The sequence below is a fragment of the Leucoraja erinacea genome, chromosome 14, assembly GCF_028641065.1.
Source record: "Leucoraja erinacea ecotype New England chromosome 14, Leri_hhj_1, whole genome shotgun sequence".
NCBI lineage: Eukaryota > Metazoa > Chordata > Chondrichthyes > Rajiformes > Rajidae > Leucoraja > Leucoraja erinaceus.
In genome coordinates this window covers 47,659,656-47,675,265 of record NC_073390.1, presented here as the reverse complement: position 1 = coordinate 47,675,265, position 15,610 = coordinate 47,659,656, and the positions used below count along the sequence as shown (strand labels likewise).

Genomic DNA, 15,610 nt, shown 5'->3' with positions numbered 1-15,610 from the left:
AATCCATCACTTTAAATCCTCTAGCCCTTCAACAATTCGCTCATTGGGTAAAATAAGTTATTCGCACCTCAACCTATCACCTCAAATTCTTTACTCCAAGGAGATTAGCCAGTCACCTAATCAGATTAATGTACACACTTCGTGTAGACCCTAGAATTCCTAATAGTAAAATTGATCACTTTTTTTTGCAATTGCTCATTCTGGCAAGAATATGTTATCGTACCTCTATTATTATCCACCTCTCTAATTCTCTTTCTGCAATTTTAAAAATTTATTCTACAAATCCAGATCCAAGTTTTTAAATATATTTAGAAAATAAAAACAATAATCCTTGCCCTGGAACATTACTCTCAACTTTAATCTAGAACACAACTTTTTAAAGCACTGTTCTCACTTTTAAGACAATTGAGATTTTATTCCATGGATGCTCATGATATTGTATCAGACCTTGACGAGCATCTGAAAATTCACACATCCACTGCAACTCCTTACTCAATTTTCTGTTACCTCACCGAAAAAATTAGTCAAGCACAATTTACTTTTAGCAATGTTAGCTTTCCTTGATTATCTCAAGTGTTTATTACTTCAGCCCACGTCTACCGCAATCCTCCAATTACTGTTTCTTAAGAGGCTGGTCCCCATGTGAATTCCAGAGGCAGAGTTACATTGACATCCTCCCCCACCTCAATGAGTTCCATGTCCGCCACGATGTGGAGCTCTTCTTCCATCGCCTCCGCATCCAAGCGTTTTCCATGGGAAAGTGTCCTCACCCCCTAATGTTGACCGCTCCTCCCATCTTCAACGGACGCCCTCCTCTGGGACTCCCCTTCATGGCCATCTACCTGCTTTAGACCATTTCATTTTAAACTGTTGGTGGGACATCAACCGCCTCAACTTTTCCACTCCTCTATCTCACTCTAACCACTCCCCCATGAACGTACAGCCCTCCACTCACTCTGCAACAAACCCGACTGGGTGATCAAACCTGCCGACAAGGGAGGTGCCGTGGTATTCTGGCACGCTGACCTCGACCGGTCTGAGGCCAGGCGCCAACTCTCAGACACCTCCTCCTACTTATCCTTGGACCATGACCCCAGAGACGAGCACCAGGCCATTATCTCAAACACCATCACTGGCTTCATCGCTTCCGGCTCCCTGCCCTCCCAAGCCTCCAACCTCATCGTTCCCCAGACCCACACAGCCAGATTTTACCTTCTCCCCAAAATCCACAACCCTGACTGTCCTGGCAGACCCATTGTTTCTGCTTGTTCTTGTCACACCAAACTTATACCCACATACCTCGACTCCATCCTATCCCACCTGATCAAATCCCTCCCTACCTATGTCCAAGACACCTCACACGCTCTTCGTCTCCTCCATGACTTCCCCTTTCCAGGCCCCCACTCCCTCATCTTCCCCATGGATATCCAGTCACTCTACATCTGCATCCCCACCAGGAGGGTCTTAAAGCCCTCTGTTTCTTCCTCGATCGCAGAACCAACCAATGCCCGGCTACTAATACTCAACTCCGCCTATTGGAGCAGGTCCTTACCCTCAACAACTTTTCCTTTGACTCCTCCCATTTCCCCCAAATACAAGGCGTAGCTATGGGCACGCTCATGGGCCCCAGCCATCTCTGCCTCTTTGTAGGGTACCTCAAACAATCCTTGTTCCTATCCTTGTACCTATCCCCAAACTCACCTCCGCTACATTGACGGCTGCATTGGTGCCACCTCCTGCACCCATGCATAACTCACTGATTTCATCCACATCACCACTAACTTCCATTCAGCACTCAAATTCACCTGGACCATTTCTGACATCTCTCTTCTGTTTCTGGGCCTCACTATCTCCATCACAGGTAACAGACTACTGACCGACATCTACTACAAACCCACTGACTACCATGGCTATCTAGACTACACTTCTTCCCACCCTGCTTCCTGTAAGGACTCTATCCACAACTCCCAATTCCACTATCTACGCCGCATCTGCACCCAGGATGAGGGGTTTCAGGGCATCGGAGATGTCCTCATTCTTTAGGGAACAGGGGGCTCCCCTCCAACTATAGTTGAGGCTCTCACCAGGGTCTCCTCTATATCTTGTAGCTCCGCTCTCACTCCCCATCCCCCCCAATCATAACAAGGACAGAGTTCTCCCTTGTCCTCACCTTCCACCCTACCAGCCGTCACATACAACAGATAATCCTCTGACATTTTCACCACCTCCAACGGGATCCCACCACTGGCTACATCTTCCAATCTCCTCCCATTTCTGCTTTCCGCACAGACCATTCCCTCCGTAACTCCTGGGTCAATTCGTCCCTTCCCACCCAGGCCATCCACTCCCCTGGTACTTTTCCCTTGCAACCGCAGGAAATGCTACACTTGTCGCTTTACTTCCCCCCTAGACTATATCCAAGGACCCAAGCAGTCTTTCCAGCTGAGGCAGAGGTTCACCTGCACCTCCTCCAAACTCATCTATTGCATCTGCTTTTCTAGGTGTCAACTGCTCTACATTGGTGAGACCAAGCGCAGGCTTGGCGATCGCTTCACCGAACACCTCCGCTCAGTTCGAATTGATCAACCTGATCTCCTGGTGGCTCAGCACTTCAACCCCCCCTCCCATTCCGAATCCGACCATTCTGTCCTGGGCCTCCTCCATGGCCAGAGTCAGTCCCACCACAAATTGGAGGAGCAGCACCTCATATTTTGCTTGGGTAGTTTACACCCCAGCGGTATGAACATTGACCTCCAATTTCAGGTTTCTCCTTCCTTCCCCTCCTCTTCCCAGCTCTCCCACAGCCTACTGTCTCCGTCTCTTTCTTTCTTCTTCCTGCTCCCCCCGCCCCACATCATTCTGAAGAAGGGTCTCGACCCGAACCATTACCTATTCCTTCGCTCCATAGATCCTGCCTCACCCGCTGAGTTTCTCCAGCATTTTTGTCTACCTTCTATATTTCCAGCATCTGCAGTTCTTTCTTAAATAATTAGTACATTGACAATGTTATTAATGATATATAGAAATAGGAAATAACCTACAACTGCATTCTGACATGGAGATTGTTGCAGGTACATTGACGTATATGACCTATAACCTCCAACATTGTTATGTGCAACAATAATTCATTTGCGTTTGGTAGAGTCCAACCATAAATATGTATTTTGAGGAGTTGCATATTAAACAAAAAAAGTTTTTAAAAGAGCGTTTCAAATCTGTGTTTGCCATATACATACAGCACCAACCAGTCCAGTCATGGTATTTGTCATAAGTGAAAGTAGAATGAGGCAATTTAGCCCATCAAGTCTACTTCGCCATTCAATCATGGCTGGTCTATCTCTCCCTCCAACCCCATTCTCCTACCTTCTCCCCAGAACCTCAGACACCTGCACTAATCAAGAATCTATCTCTGCCTTAAAAATATCCACTGACTTGGCTCCACAGCCTTCTGTAGCAAAGAATTCCCCAGATTCACCATCCTCCAATCTCTCCTCATCTCCTTCCGAAAAGTACATCCTTTAATTCTGAGGCTATGCCTCTAGTCCTAAACTCTCCCACTAGTGGAAACATCCTCTCCACATCTACTCTATCCAAGCCTTCCACTATCCTGTATGTTTCAATGAGATCCACCCTCATTCTCCTAAACTCCAGCGAGTACAAGCCCATGCCGACAAACGTTCATCATAGAGTAACCTACTCATTTTGCTGGGTAAACCTCCTCTAGGCCCCCTCCAGAGCCAGCACATCCTTCCTCAGATATAGTGACCAAAATTGTCCACAATATTCCAAATGCGGCCTTACCAGCGCCTTACAGAGCCTCAACATTACACCCTTCTCGAGACTGTACATGCTGGTGTGGTCATTTTTCCTTCTGGCACAAAGGATACTGAGGGGGTAACCTTGTAAAGGTGTAAGAAATCACGAGGGCGTTAGAAAAAGTTGTTTTATACAATAAATCTTTACATCAATTACAAATGCATTTGATTGGTTCAGATCATAATTTATTAAAAATGTGTGATTTCATTATCAAATTAGGAACAGCAACAAAAATCAACCCAAGGTATGTCTCCAAATAAAATAATGTTTAAAAAAACCCATCAACTAATACATACACATTGGAAACTATAGATGTGCTTTAACACTAGTCTGCCGTCAATTCTCCCATTAAAAAAAGGAATTTATTTTTTAATTCCTATTACAAAATTCAAAATAAAACATTATTTCAAAAGGATATGTTTCGGTTCTTTCAGGAACGATGTCTTCAGTCTCATTCTTTAGAAAGTGGGTTAGTTGTAATGATTAAATTAACTCCAAAAGCAGCCGGAGTCCCACTAATTGTCTTTGGTGGCTGCCAAATTTGAGAAAAACATCATCAAGTTGCACATACTTGATAAATATCAATAAAACAGAAACATAGACCATATGAACAAATTTGAAAGTCACAAATTATTATTTTCCCAAAGAATATTTTACCGAAACAATATAATCTTCATACATAAATTTTGAACGTTTAAAAATGTTAATGAATCACAAAAATCCTATATATCATCAAGACGTCAATCTTATTCTTAAATTTGTATATTCGTTAAGAAGATGAAGCAAGTTGCATGTTTCTCACAACAGATCCAATGACAAAAGCATCAAGCCCTAACAAATTTAAAAAATATAAACTCAGAACTGAATATTTTTGGCTTTCTGAATAGTTTGTCAATTGCATACAGAGAAAGTTATCAAGTCTATAATATCTCAATAACTTCCAGTTAGGCAACATCTATTTTACGCTAAATCAACCCAATGTGCTTCACAAGAGTTTCAATTAAACAAAATCTGACACCAAACCAAAAAAATCAAAATTACAAAAATAGTTTAGAAAGTTGGGAAGAAGGACGTGTGGCAATAGACAATAGGTGCATGAATAGGCCATTCAGCCCTTCAAACCAGCACCACCATTCAATGTGATCACAGCTTATCATCTACAATCAGTACCCCGTTCCTGCCTTCTCCCCATATCCCCTGTATCTAGTTCTCTCTTGAAAGTATCCAGAGAACCAGCCTCCGCTGCCCTCTGGCCCCTGCTGTATAACTCTAATGGAGCTGAAATGACTGTTTAATAGAAACCCAAGAAACTTCAGATACTTATTTACAAAGAGAGAGACACACACACAATGTTCTGGACTAACTGTTTCCCCTACTGGCACTAATGGGTCACAATATCATTTAATTAGAAATTGAGTGAAGATGAGGAAATTGAAAAAACGTTTAATTTAGAAAGATATGGGCCAACCTGGGGAAAATGGGATAGCTCAGATGCAGCATCTTTGTCAGTATGGACGAGTAGGGCCGAAGGGCCTTTTTCCTGCTGTATGACTAATGTAGCTTAAACAACTGTTTAATAGAGACACAAGAAACTTCAGATACTCGTTTACAAAGAGAGAAACACAAAGTGCTGGAGTAAACAACTGTTTGCCCCACTGGCAATAATGGACCACAATACCATTTTATTAGAAATTGAGTTAAGATGAGAAAATTGAGAAAAGGTTTAATTTAGAAAGATATGGGCCAAACATGGGGAAAATAGGATAGCTTCGATGGTCGGCATGGACGATTTGGGACGAAGGGCCTACTTTCCTACTCTATAACTCTAATGGAGCTCAAACAACTGTTTAATAGAGACATAAGAAACTTCAGATACTTGTTTATAAAGAGCGATACACACGAAGCTCTGAAGTAAACAACTGTTTGCCCTACTGGCAATAACGGACCAGAATACCATTTCAAATCAAAACAAAAAAACGGGTCATTCTTAACTAACTGGTGAGCACGGCGACGACGCAGAAGTAAGTGAGGATCCCTGTCGTTCTATAAGTGATCGGAACAGAATTAGGCCATTCAGCCCATCGAATCTACTCCGCCATGGCTGATCTATCTCTCCCCTCCTAACCCCATACTACTGTCTTCTCCCCATAACCCCCGACAACCAACCCCCCTCCCCAAAGAAAACGCGCGGCTGGTTGGCCATTGAGGCGACAGCAGCTACTACTACTACTACTACTACTACTACTACTACTTACCTCAAAGGGTGCGAAGGAGAAGATGTCCGCGGTTTGTTTTGTTGCTCCACTGTCGGTTGTCGTCGCTTCAGCCGCTCGATGCAGTGGCGATGCTCCGCGAGCGCGAGCACGAGCACGAGCACGCGCACTAGCACGCGCACGGCCGCTCCCGCTTCCCCCCTCCTCCCTCTCCTCTCTCTCTCTTTCTCTCTCGGCGCGCGCGCGCGCACACGGCCGCTGCCTGGCAACAGCAACCGAAAAAAAAAAAACCCAAACGCGTGTGACTTTTTTTTTTGTATAATATTATTTTTTAAAAAAAACAAAAGCCGGTTTATATATTTTTCACTGGCGGGCAGAGCTGAAGGCGCGGATCTGTCGGATTTTGAATTTGTTTTTTTAAAAGTTGGCATCGGCCCCATTTATTCAAACCGGCTTACCCACAATGCTTTGTCCCCCAACGAATTTCAGTCAAGTTTAGTTTTCGGCGCCATTTTCGACTGGGACCGAGGTGAGCGCTCGAATTTATCCTCAATTTATTCCTTTATTTTTTATTTTCCGCGCCCCAAAACCATCGAAAAATCATCCTTAAATTTTAAAAAAAATAACTGTAAGCCGTTCGGGCCGCAAAGTCGGAAATCGAATTGATTTCGGGGGTATTTATTGCAGTGGAAGCGAAATCTTTTTTTTTTTAGCGGGATGAGATGCATGACAAATTTGTAAACATGTTGTTTCAGGGAAGTGGTTCCTAACTGCAATTTTTTTCTCCTCTTAATTTGGTTTATTGCTTTGTGTTAAAACTTTGGGTGATGTTAGTGTGCCCCCGGTGAGCAATTAACTACTATTATAAAATTGAATCTGAATTTTAAACACTTTTTTTAAAAAAATCACATTTAGAATTTGTTTTTTCCCCATCTGTAGTGTAATTTTAAGATTTTTTCCGTTTCTGGTACATTTTTCAAAAGTAAACCCATTTGCTTGGTCCGGAGGTCCAATATTGGGCAGGAACCATGAAAAAATTTGTTTTTCTAAGATTTTGTGCGCCTATTTAATCGGAGAGTGACGTAGACTGGCTGGAATATACGTCGCAATGTACCGATTTTTTTCTGCATTTGATCAAAGATTGTAAATCCGTTATTTTAAATAAATGTCGTACCCTGTAGCTAAATGTTGTTATTGTGCAAACTGTTCTGGATGATTTTATACCTTGCCTTTAAACGTCATAATGTGGTATTGGATGGCAGAAAAGTAAAGTACATTCTAATCTGATTAAAATTGCTGTAAATTTATATTTTAGTAATATTTTTTTCTGAAGACTTTAAGAACAAAAGCTTTCGTTTCATCTCTAATATCCCCCCCACCCCCAAATTCCGTCTACGTGAGTTTGCGTTTTGAAAGGGGAAGCAATTGAATGCCCGTGAAGGGATGACTTATTTTGTATTATTTTCTCCTTTCTTTAGCAATTTATAGTCTAGGTTATACCATGCCTGCCAAATTGAAATATTCCACAGCAAAGCAAAACGCAAAACTTGCTCCGGAGGGACCAGAGCCCTTGGATGCGTCTGACAACGGAATGGATATCCAACAAAAGGCAACCACATCAAATGTAGATGAAGTTAGAATAGGTACATGAGTTCAATTTCTTCGTTTATGCGGGATATTTTTTGTGTATGCAAGTCATTCGTTGTTCAAAAGAACGGATTTCACTTCTTGGAATATTTTAAATCAACTAAAGTTTGCGGTTATCGTTGTCTTATAATTGTTTGAAAATTGTGATCTACCGCCGGAAAGATTGTTAAACAGGTTGCCGATTCCATTTATTTTTTCTTTGAAGGAATTTGGTATCGTACTGTAAATGGACTCGATCTATGTTTATTTGGTTCTAATCGATATAGCTCATTCATGTAGAACGAGATAAACAGCCGTCGTCAACTTAAGTTTGTGATGTTAATTTAACTTAATAATATCATTCACCATTGGAAATAATTACTTGTTCCTGGAAAGTTTCAGCTGCCTTTTTTGACGGTATTCAACATAGACGTATGCGTTGTAATAATCGAGGTTTACCCTGATGATGATTTATTCCTTTTCCAAATTGTGCAATGAATGACTTTTATTTGACAGTTCTCTTCTCCCCCACCCCCCTTCCCGTAGACTGCTGCGCTAAGGGGTTAGAGTTTGCTTTTCATTGTGTGCCTTTTTTCCTTTGCGCTAGTTGTACAGTACATTAATTGTGGGGGAGGGGTTGACTTTCTGTAGACTAGAATACAAAACTGCGTTCGGGAGTTGAAGATTATGTGGAAGATTTTACAAATTAAAAGGAGGGATACCTTATATGCTTGATTTTTTAATGTTTTTTTAACGTTTCAATGTCAGCAGTTGGTTTTAAATTCGTTTTGGTAGATCGTTGCAGCTACTCAGCGAGTATTTGGCAAACGTACAAGATTCAATAGCAGCACTAAACTAGTGCAAGTTGGACAGTTACTAACTATTATTGACCTGTCGTATATTTTATATTCAGATTTTCAAATGAATACAAAAGTTCTTGTCATATGTCTTCTGACAGTTTGATAATTGTACAATGAGATGGATTTAAATGCAGATGTAAAACATCGTTCACAGATCCTACCCCACCTTCTTCCCCTCTTCACCACCCCCTCCCCCCCACTCTTTCACCAAAATCGAAGAGAGTTTTGACCATATACTTAAGATAGTTTGTTGATCTTTTTTTTAAGTTATCCTTTGTTTCACCTTTCAAACCTATCATCCACAGTAATGATTTTAGTGAGATTGGCGTGAGAGATTTTTAGGCAAAAATATTATTTAAACTTTTTGATTTAATTTTTCTGAAGTAGCAATTTACATTTGGTGCTTGCTATTTTGTCAGAAGTAAATCTTTAAACTATACAATCTTTAAACTATAATTCCCTTTTCTTCGGACAATAGTAGCTGCTGTAATTGACTATTAAATAAAATAAAACAATTCTTAATGTTTTAGGAACTCTGCAGTGGTTTCCTTTAAAACAATGAAGTGCAAAGCTGATGCTAAATGAAATGTTATGGTTCTTTTTCCTTGACAGAATAGTATTTGTTTTGTTTTTTTCAATTTAGATGCTGTCTTAGACGCTGCAGTTGAACCAATAAATAATCAAAGCCTGGAAGAAATTTTAGCTGGCATTTCTCCTCCTCCACCCCCAGCAATGACCAATGAACCTGGAGCTCCTCGTCTCATGATTACACATATAGTGAATCAAAATTTCAAATCGTATGCTCAAGAACAAATTCTGGGTCCTTTTCACAAGGTAAAATAAAAATAAATATGTATCGAAGGGCCGAATAGCCTACTTATGCACCTATTGTCTATTATTCTGTGAGTTCATCTTAAGAAATATCTTTTTCATTTTTTTAACCTGTGGCTGAGAAACTATAGGTTGTGAAACATTTTGGGTGGAGATGTGAAACTACAAAATGCTTGATCAGTTCCCCTAAATTTAGAATTGATGTGAATTTAAGATACGGTGTCCTGTGATTTTTTTTTTGGATTTTTTATTGAATTTCTTTTACCAAAAAAATGAAATAAATAATATTTAATATCTTTGCTGTGAAAGGGAAATAATTTCAAGCTAATTGTGTGAGTGGACGGCTGGCAGTAGAGTACATCACATGCTATGCCCACTGAACATGCTCAACATTAATAATAGTTATGAAAAATTACATGTAAAATCTACAATTTTCTGTTACTTTTTTTTCTTTGCAGAGATTTTCTTGTATTATTGGACCAAATGGGAGTGGGAAATCAAATGTGATTGATTCAATGCTGTTTGTTTTTGGGTACAGGGCCCAAAAAATTCGCTCCAAAAAATTGTCTGTACTCATTCACCATTCCGATGAACACAAAGACATTCAGAGCTGTACTGTTGAAGTTCACTTTCAAAAGATCATAGATAAGGTAATTGTCAATTTTTTAAAAGAAGCTAAAAATTGTTAATTTCAAACTTATTTTCATTTATGCTGTTTAAAAGTTGAAGCACAGTACATTTTTAACTAAGATCACTTCACTTTTTAATTTTCTGTGGTTGGGTTCTTGTAAATTAGTGGAAGATGAAGTAGGTAATTAACTAATTGTCCTGGCTTTTTAAGCAAGGATAAATTGTTGAATCTCTTAATTTGCTTTGTTTTTCTGTTTTCAATTGGCACAAGTGAAATGTTACTGTAAGCAATAAAACATTTTTTTTTACTTGTGCTCATTTAAGTACAGCAGGCATCTATAATGTCTGCTAAGAGAAATGAATTTTTCAAATAAACCAGCTAATCACATTCCAGATTTTTCAATCAATTGACTAGTCAATGGACAATGCAAACAAAGGTCAGAAATTTTAACAAATTTCTTGCCAAAAAACTTTCTTTTAAATTGTTATACCCGCATACCAATATTTTAACTAAATCTGTGATTTCATAATATAACTAACAAATAGATATTTAATGCAGTGAAAATGACAGTTGAGGGTGAATTTTTCCCCCTTGTAAAATAAAAAATTGGAGGAGATTTGGTGTTTCGCTGTTTAAAATTAGCTGCATTAAGCACACAATACTTGCTTTTGGACATTGCTAGATGACAGATGTGCTGAGTAAGTTGTATGACCAATAATTTTAACATTTAATTTCTAAAATCTATATTTAAGCACTCGAATGATTGTTCCATTCTATTGTCCTTTATTAATCCGATGTAATTGAAAGGTGATTGTCTTGTAGTTGGCTTTTGCACTGCTAACAGAAAACATAATTGTTGAATATGCCATATGCTGCAGCTTTGAGTTATTAAACTTTTTTTTTCAAAACTGCTTTTAATGAAAGGAGGGTGATGATTTTGAAGTTATTCCAAATAGCAAATTCTACGTCTCAAGAACTGCCTACAAGGACAATTCTTCTGTTTACCATATTAATGGAAAGAAATCGACATTTAAAGATGTAGGAATATTGCTTCGCAGTCATGGAATCGATCTGGATCACAACAGATTTTTGATTCTTCAGGTAGGTCTTTTCAGATTACCTTGAACTGTATTTACTTGCAATTAAAGTGTTCTTTCAAATGAAAACACAATGCACATTGAAGAAATAAAGATTGTGAAATGTTTTCCTTGTGCCCTTAAATTGCTGTAGCAGCACATCATGGTTTGCAGGGCTGCTTTCATAACTCAAACCATTATTTGCTGCTTTAGTGATTTATGGTTAAACCAGAAACAAAATGATTTCCAATGCAATGTATTGCTTTGGTTAACAACATTTCCTACATAATCCAAGAAATCTTTGGGGACACACATAAATGAAATGCCAGTTACGCTTTAGCAGCACGTAAATATTGGCGTGGTAATAATCAAACCAAAAAACGCCAATATTACTTGTGCTGCTGCAGCGTGACATGGTTTGGTCGCCACCAAAAATGTATTTGAAGAGATTCATTCCATTTTTTCCATGTTAACAATGAAATGTTTGCTGTTGGAGGAAGTCCATTTAGTTTGTGTGGAGCAAAATTTGTGTGCACTGCTTGCTGAAATGTTTCTTTCAAAAAAGTCCATTGTATTTCCAACGGAATATTAAAGACAAACAAAACTTAACATTGCGTCCATCATAATTTTGTGAACTGAACATTGACCCAGGATTAGTTAACAAGAGTAGTGAAAATTGCACCTTGTTCAACAGTGTTGTCACTAACCTTATTAAATGAACAGGAATAGATGTGAAGAGTTTTTAATATTTTAATGGTTCAATGTATAACCTTTTAAGCACTTCAGTTGCAGGTTTATCTGATACAATTGTCATATTTTACTTTACTGCCTTCATTCAGATTCAGATTCAATTTTAATTGTCATTGTCAGTGTACAGTACAGAGACAACAAAATGCATTTAGCATCTCTCTTGACGAGCGACATAGCAAACGATTTGAATAAAAAATAATAAGTGTCCGGGGGGGGGTGGTGATTGGCAGTCCTTAAGTATATCAAAACTTTAGGGCAACACTGTGGTGCAGCAGTAGAACGTCTGCCTCTCAGCGCCAGAGACCCGGGCGCTGATTGGCAGTCACCGAGGTACGTTGTTGAGTAGAGTGACAGCCGCCGGAAAGAAGCTGTTCCTCGACCTGCTGGTTCAGCAACGGAGAGACCTGTAGCGCCTCCCGGATTCCATCAGTCTTACTTTATATCTAGTAGGGTTGTTTATACAAGCATTGCTAATTTGCTTTGTATAGTGGATGGAAGAATCCCATTTTGTAAATTTTTAGAAAAAATTGTGATCAAGTACTGAAATTACAACTGCAGAGAAATATAATTGTATACTAACAAACAGATTTGTATCTGGTCTTAAAATTGAATCTGAAAGCCGAGGGAGAGATGTACATGTTAATTACTTATTGCAGATAGTTTGATGTTCATACCTTACCTGTGATCATTAGAGATAATGTTAATAGCCTCAAGGTTGATTGGAAGTGACAGTGCTTAATTGAACTGAGCCACAAAATGGTCGAAATGTCAGCCTTACACATGCATTATATTGTTCTCTTCCGTAATGGAAAGTCAAAACAGTCAGGCCTAAAACCAGCATCAGTTAGGTTAAAATTGTCCCTGATGTAGAGAAAACTACTGCATGTCCTAATATTTAGGAGAAATGCAAAGAACAGCAAGTGATTGATGAAAAACAGATCTGCAAAATGGGTATTTAAGGAGATATGCAAGGAAGATCTACATCAACACTGTCTTTAACTATAGTGAAAAACTATGTGGGCAGCAATGTGAAAATAGATGAAGGAAATACAGCTTCTTACTTGAAAATAAATAGCTGGCATGTTGAATGATAATTTAGCCGTAATATTTGTGGGAAAAAGTGTCTTCTAGGCCTGGAACAAAACCTGAATTTGAACTGGGGAAAATTCTATAACCAAAGTAATAGTGAGAATATCATGTACCAAAGAGCAACAGACCCAAATGATTTATTGGCTTTCAAATTAAGATTTTGAACAAAACAAAACTAAAAAAACCTAGTTTTAAAGCTCAAGTGATCTGACTTCAGTAACTGTTATTTTAAATTAAAAAGTTTAATGATTCACTCTGTTATGTTATAATAGTGAAAGACAAAAACCAAGGAATTATGGACATGGGCATGGAATATTAATAGACTGATTAAGGAGATAATGAGAGGGATTTTTTTTTTCCTAGCTGCTCAATTTAAGCTAGTGTTGATTTGGAGAGAATCAGTGATGTCTGATAAAACACGTTGTTTTTAAAAGATGATGGATAAAGGGGGCTTGCACAGTAAATTTGTTAAGATCTTTCACAAGAGACTGGTAGCTGCACATGAGTTTATTGATTATAAAGGCACTTACATTATTTTGCTAAGGAAATAGCCAAGGACAGAAAAATCTGAATACTGAACAAGTATCTGGTGATATGTGACTAGTGATGTAGGCTGACACAGTTTACTATATACATTATGGACTTGGATGATATAAACAGAAAGTATACCAAAGGTGGAATTGCAGTAACTGAGGAGAATAATTTGTTTAGCTGGAGAAGCTTTGACTGGAAAGTGAGCAATTCGGCCCATTGAACTTTAAGAAGAACATCTTGGACATGCTTGGGATAGAGCATTGGTTGACCAGTTTGATACCTGATCTTTACCAGGATTAAGTTACAAAGATTTAATAATGGTGACTTGTGATCTCAGGAATTTAGATGGTTTGGACGAATCAAAATGGTAGGTGGAGATAAGTCAAGTCTAGGAATGATGTTTTAGTTAGAGTTCTTTTCAGGAATTAAGTTAGGAAACGCGTCTACATTGGAGACGGAGGCAGTATCTTTATTCTTCCGCAAACAAGAAATGAAGGCAAGGTTAGTTTCAAATCGAGATTAATAGATTTTTGTTAAATCACGGGTATTAAAAGATATCAGATGAAGGTAAGTAACATGGAATTCGTGTGAAAATAGCTTTAGAAAACAGATCAGTCTGATTGGCAAAACAGGCTTATATTCATCCATTGACTTCTGACTACAATATGTCTGCATCCAACTGGATTGATTTTTAGGTAGACAAAAGCTCTGGAGAAACTCAGCGGGTGCAGCAGCATCTATGGAGCAAAGGAAATAGGCAACGTTTCGGGCCGAAACCCTTCTTCAGACTGAAGAAGGGTTTCGGCCCGAAACGTTGCCTATTTCCTTCGCTCCATAGATGCTGCTGCACGCGCTGAGTTTCTCCAGCACTTTTGTCTGCCTTCGATTTTCCAGCATCTGCGGTTCCTTCTTAAACAGGATTGATTTTTAAGCAAGAGAATGCTGTCCACCTACTATCGAGGAAAGACGCGTTGTTCCACAGCCTAGGCCACTACCCAAACATTATTAAAGTTGATTTTTGTATGATTTGAGACATGAGAAAATAAATGGTTATGACCAGTAGAGCTATAAAAATGGGAATATTTTAACAAGTGATTGAGTAAATGATGAAAAAAAACGCAGACGATGGAAATCTGAAATTAAACACACCCCTGGAAATACTCAACTGGTCAGCCAGCATCTGTTGAGAGAAACTTTCAGATTTATGACCTTTTCATGTGATGCTGTCAGGCGGTGTTTTAGCATTTTCTGTTTATTGTAGTACTGTGTAATTTATTTTGCCAGACTCAAATTGTATATCGTGAATTGTACAAAACATGAACAGTACAAATTGAGCAAGGGTACTGATGGGATATGATTATTATTTAATGTCTAAAATTTTCAGATGTCATTTTTCAAACTGCTTTTATTATTTTGAAAATATTAATAAGATGGAATGTATGCACAAATATTGCAAAAAGTTGAGTTCTGCTTTTTGTAATATTTGTGCATACATTCCATCTTATATTCTCAAAATAATAAAAGCAGTTTGAGAATTGACGCCTAAAAATTAAAAAACCGTTACCTCTGATCTTTAAGGGGGGGGGGTGAGGAAAATCAATCAAGATATGTTTGTGGGTCTCCATTTGGTGGTTAAAATATGGGAGTAAAGGTTGTATTAAATGGGGGCCCTGCTGTAAGGTTTGAGGCCATCACAATTGAAGTGAAATAGAAGACAAAGGGAAACTTGGATCGAGAAAATCTTGGATTAATTTCATTCAATTGGCTTTGATTGCAATCTGTTTGTTTCATCACAATCAAGACAAGAAACATCACCAAATAAAAAGCAATTTAAATTTCATCAACTGACTTAACTAAAACTTACCAGTAAAAAGATTTGATGGCTTAAAGTAAACTTCATCCTCCCCTTATTATCTTTTTTGTTGAAATGGTCACAATGCAGGGGGAAGATTTCGAAGTTAAGGGCTTTGAACACTTTAAAGGCAAATGAACATTTCTCTACTATGTGCTTGGATAAATTGCTTACTGATTTTAATCAACATTTGGGCTCTGAAAGAAGACATCCATCCTTATCTAAGGATGCACCATTTCTTTACCTTCTACCTGGTGCCGGGTTGGCTGGCTAGTAGGCTTGTTGGTATGACGGTCACGGAGTTTTCAGTGTTTGCATTGGAAGAAGCTAGG

The 15,610-nt window shown here is 38.8% G+C and overlaps 2 protein-coding genes across 2 annotated transcripts in view; one reads left to right on the top strand and one right to left on the bottom strand.

Moving 5' to 3' along the window:
* ift80 (intraflagellar transport 80 homolog (Chlamydomonas)) overlaps positions 1-6,230 on the bottom strand; it is a 157,779-nt gene extending 151,549 nt beyond the window's left edge. Inside the window, exons 1-2 of the mRNA XM_055646362.1 lie at positions 6,072-6,230; positions 4,237-4,348 (exon numbers count right to left, since the gene is read on the bottom strand). Coding sequence (XP_055502337.1) covers positions 4,237-4,271 — 35 coding nt within the window. The 5' untranslated portion in view covers positions 4,272-4,348; positions 6,072-6,230. The remainder of the gene's footprint in view (positions 1-4,236; positions 4,349-6,071) is intronic.
* A 45-nt stretch (positions 6,231-6,275) lies between these two features.
* The window catches only part of smc4 (structural maintenance of chromosomes 4), a gene marked incomplete at its 5' end in the record, with an annotated part of 33,424 nt that continues 24,089 nt past the window's right edge, over positions 6,276-15,610 (top strand). The window contains 5 exons of the mRNA XM_055645332.1: positions 6,276-6,558; positions 7,508-7,672; positions 9,159-9,349; positions 9,805-9,996; positions 10,902-11,078. Coding sequence (XP_055501307.1) covers positions 6,276-6,558; positions 7,508-7,672; positions 9,159-9,349; positions 9,805-9,996; positions 10,902-11,078 — 1,008 coding nt within the window. The remainder of the gene's footprint in view (positions 6,559-7,507; positions 7,673-9,158; positions 9,350-9,804; positions 9,997-10,901; positions 11,079-15,610) is intronic.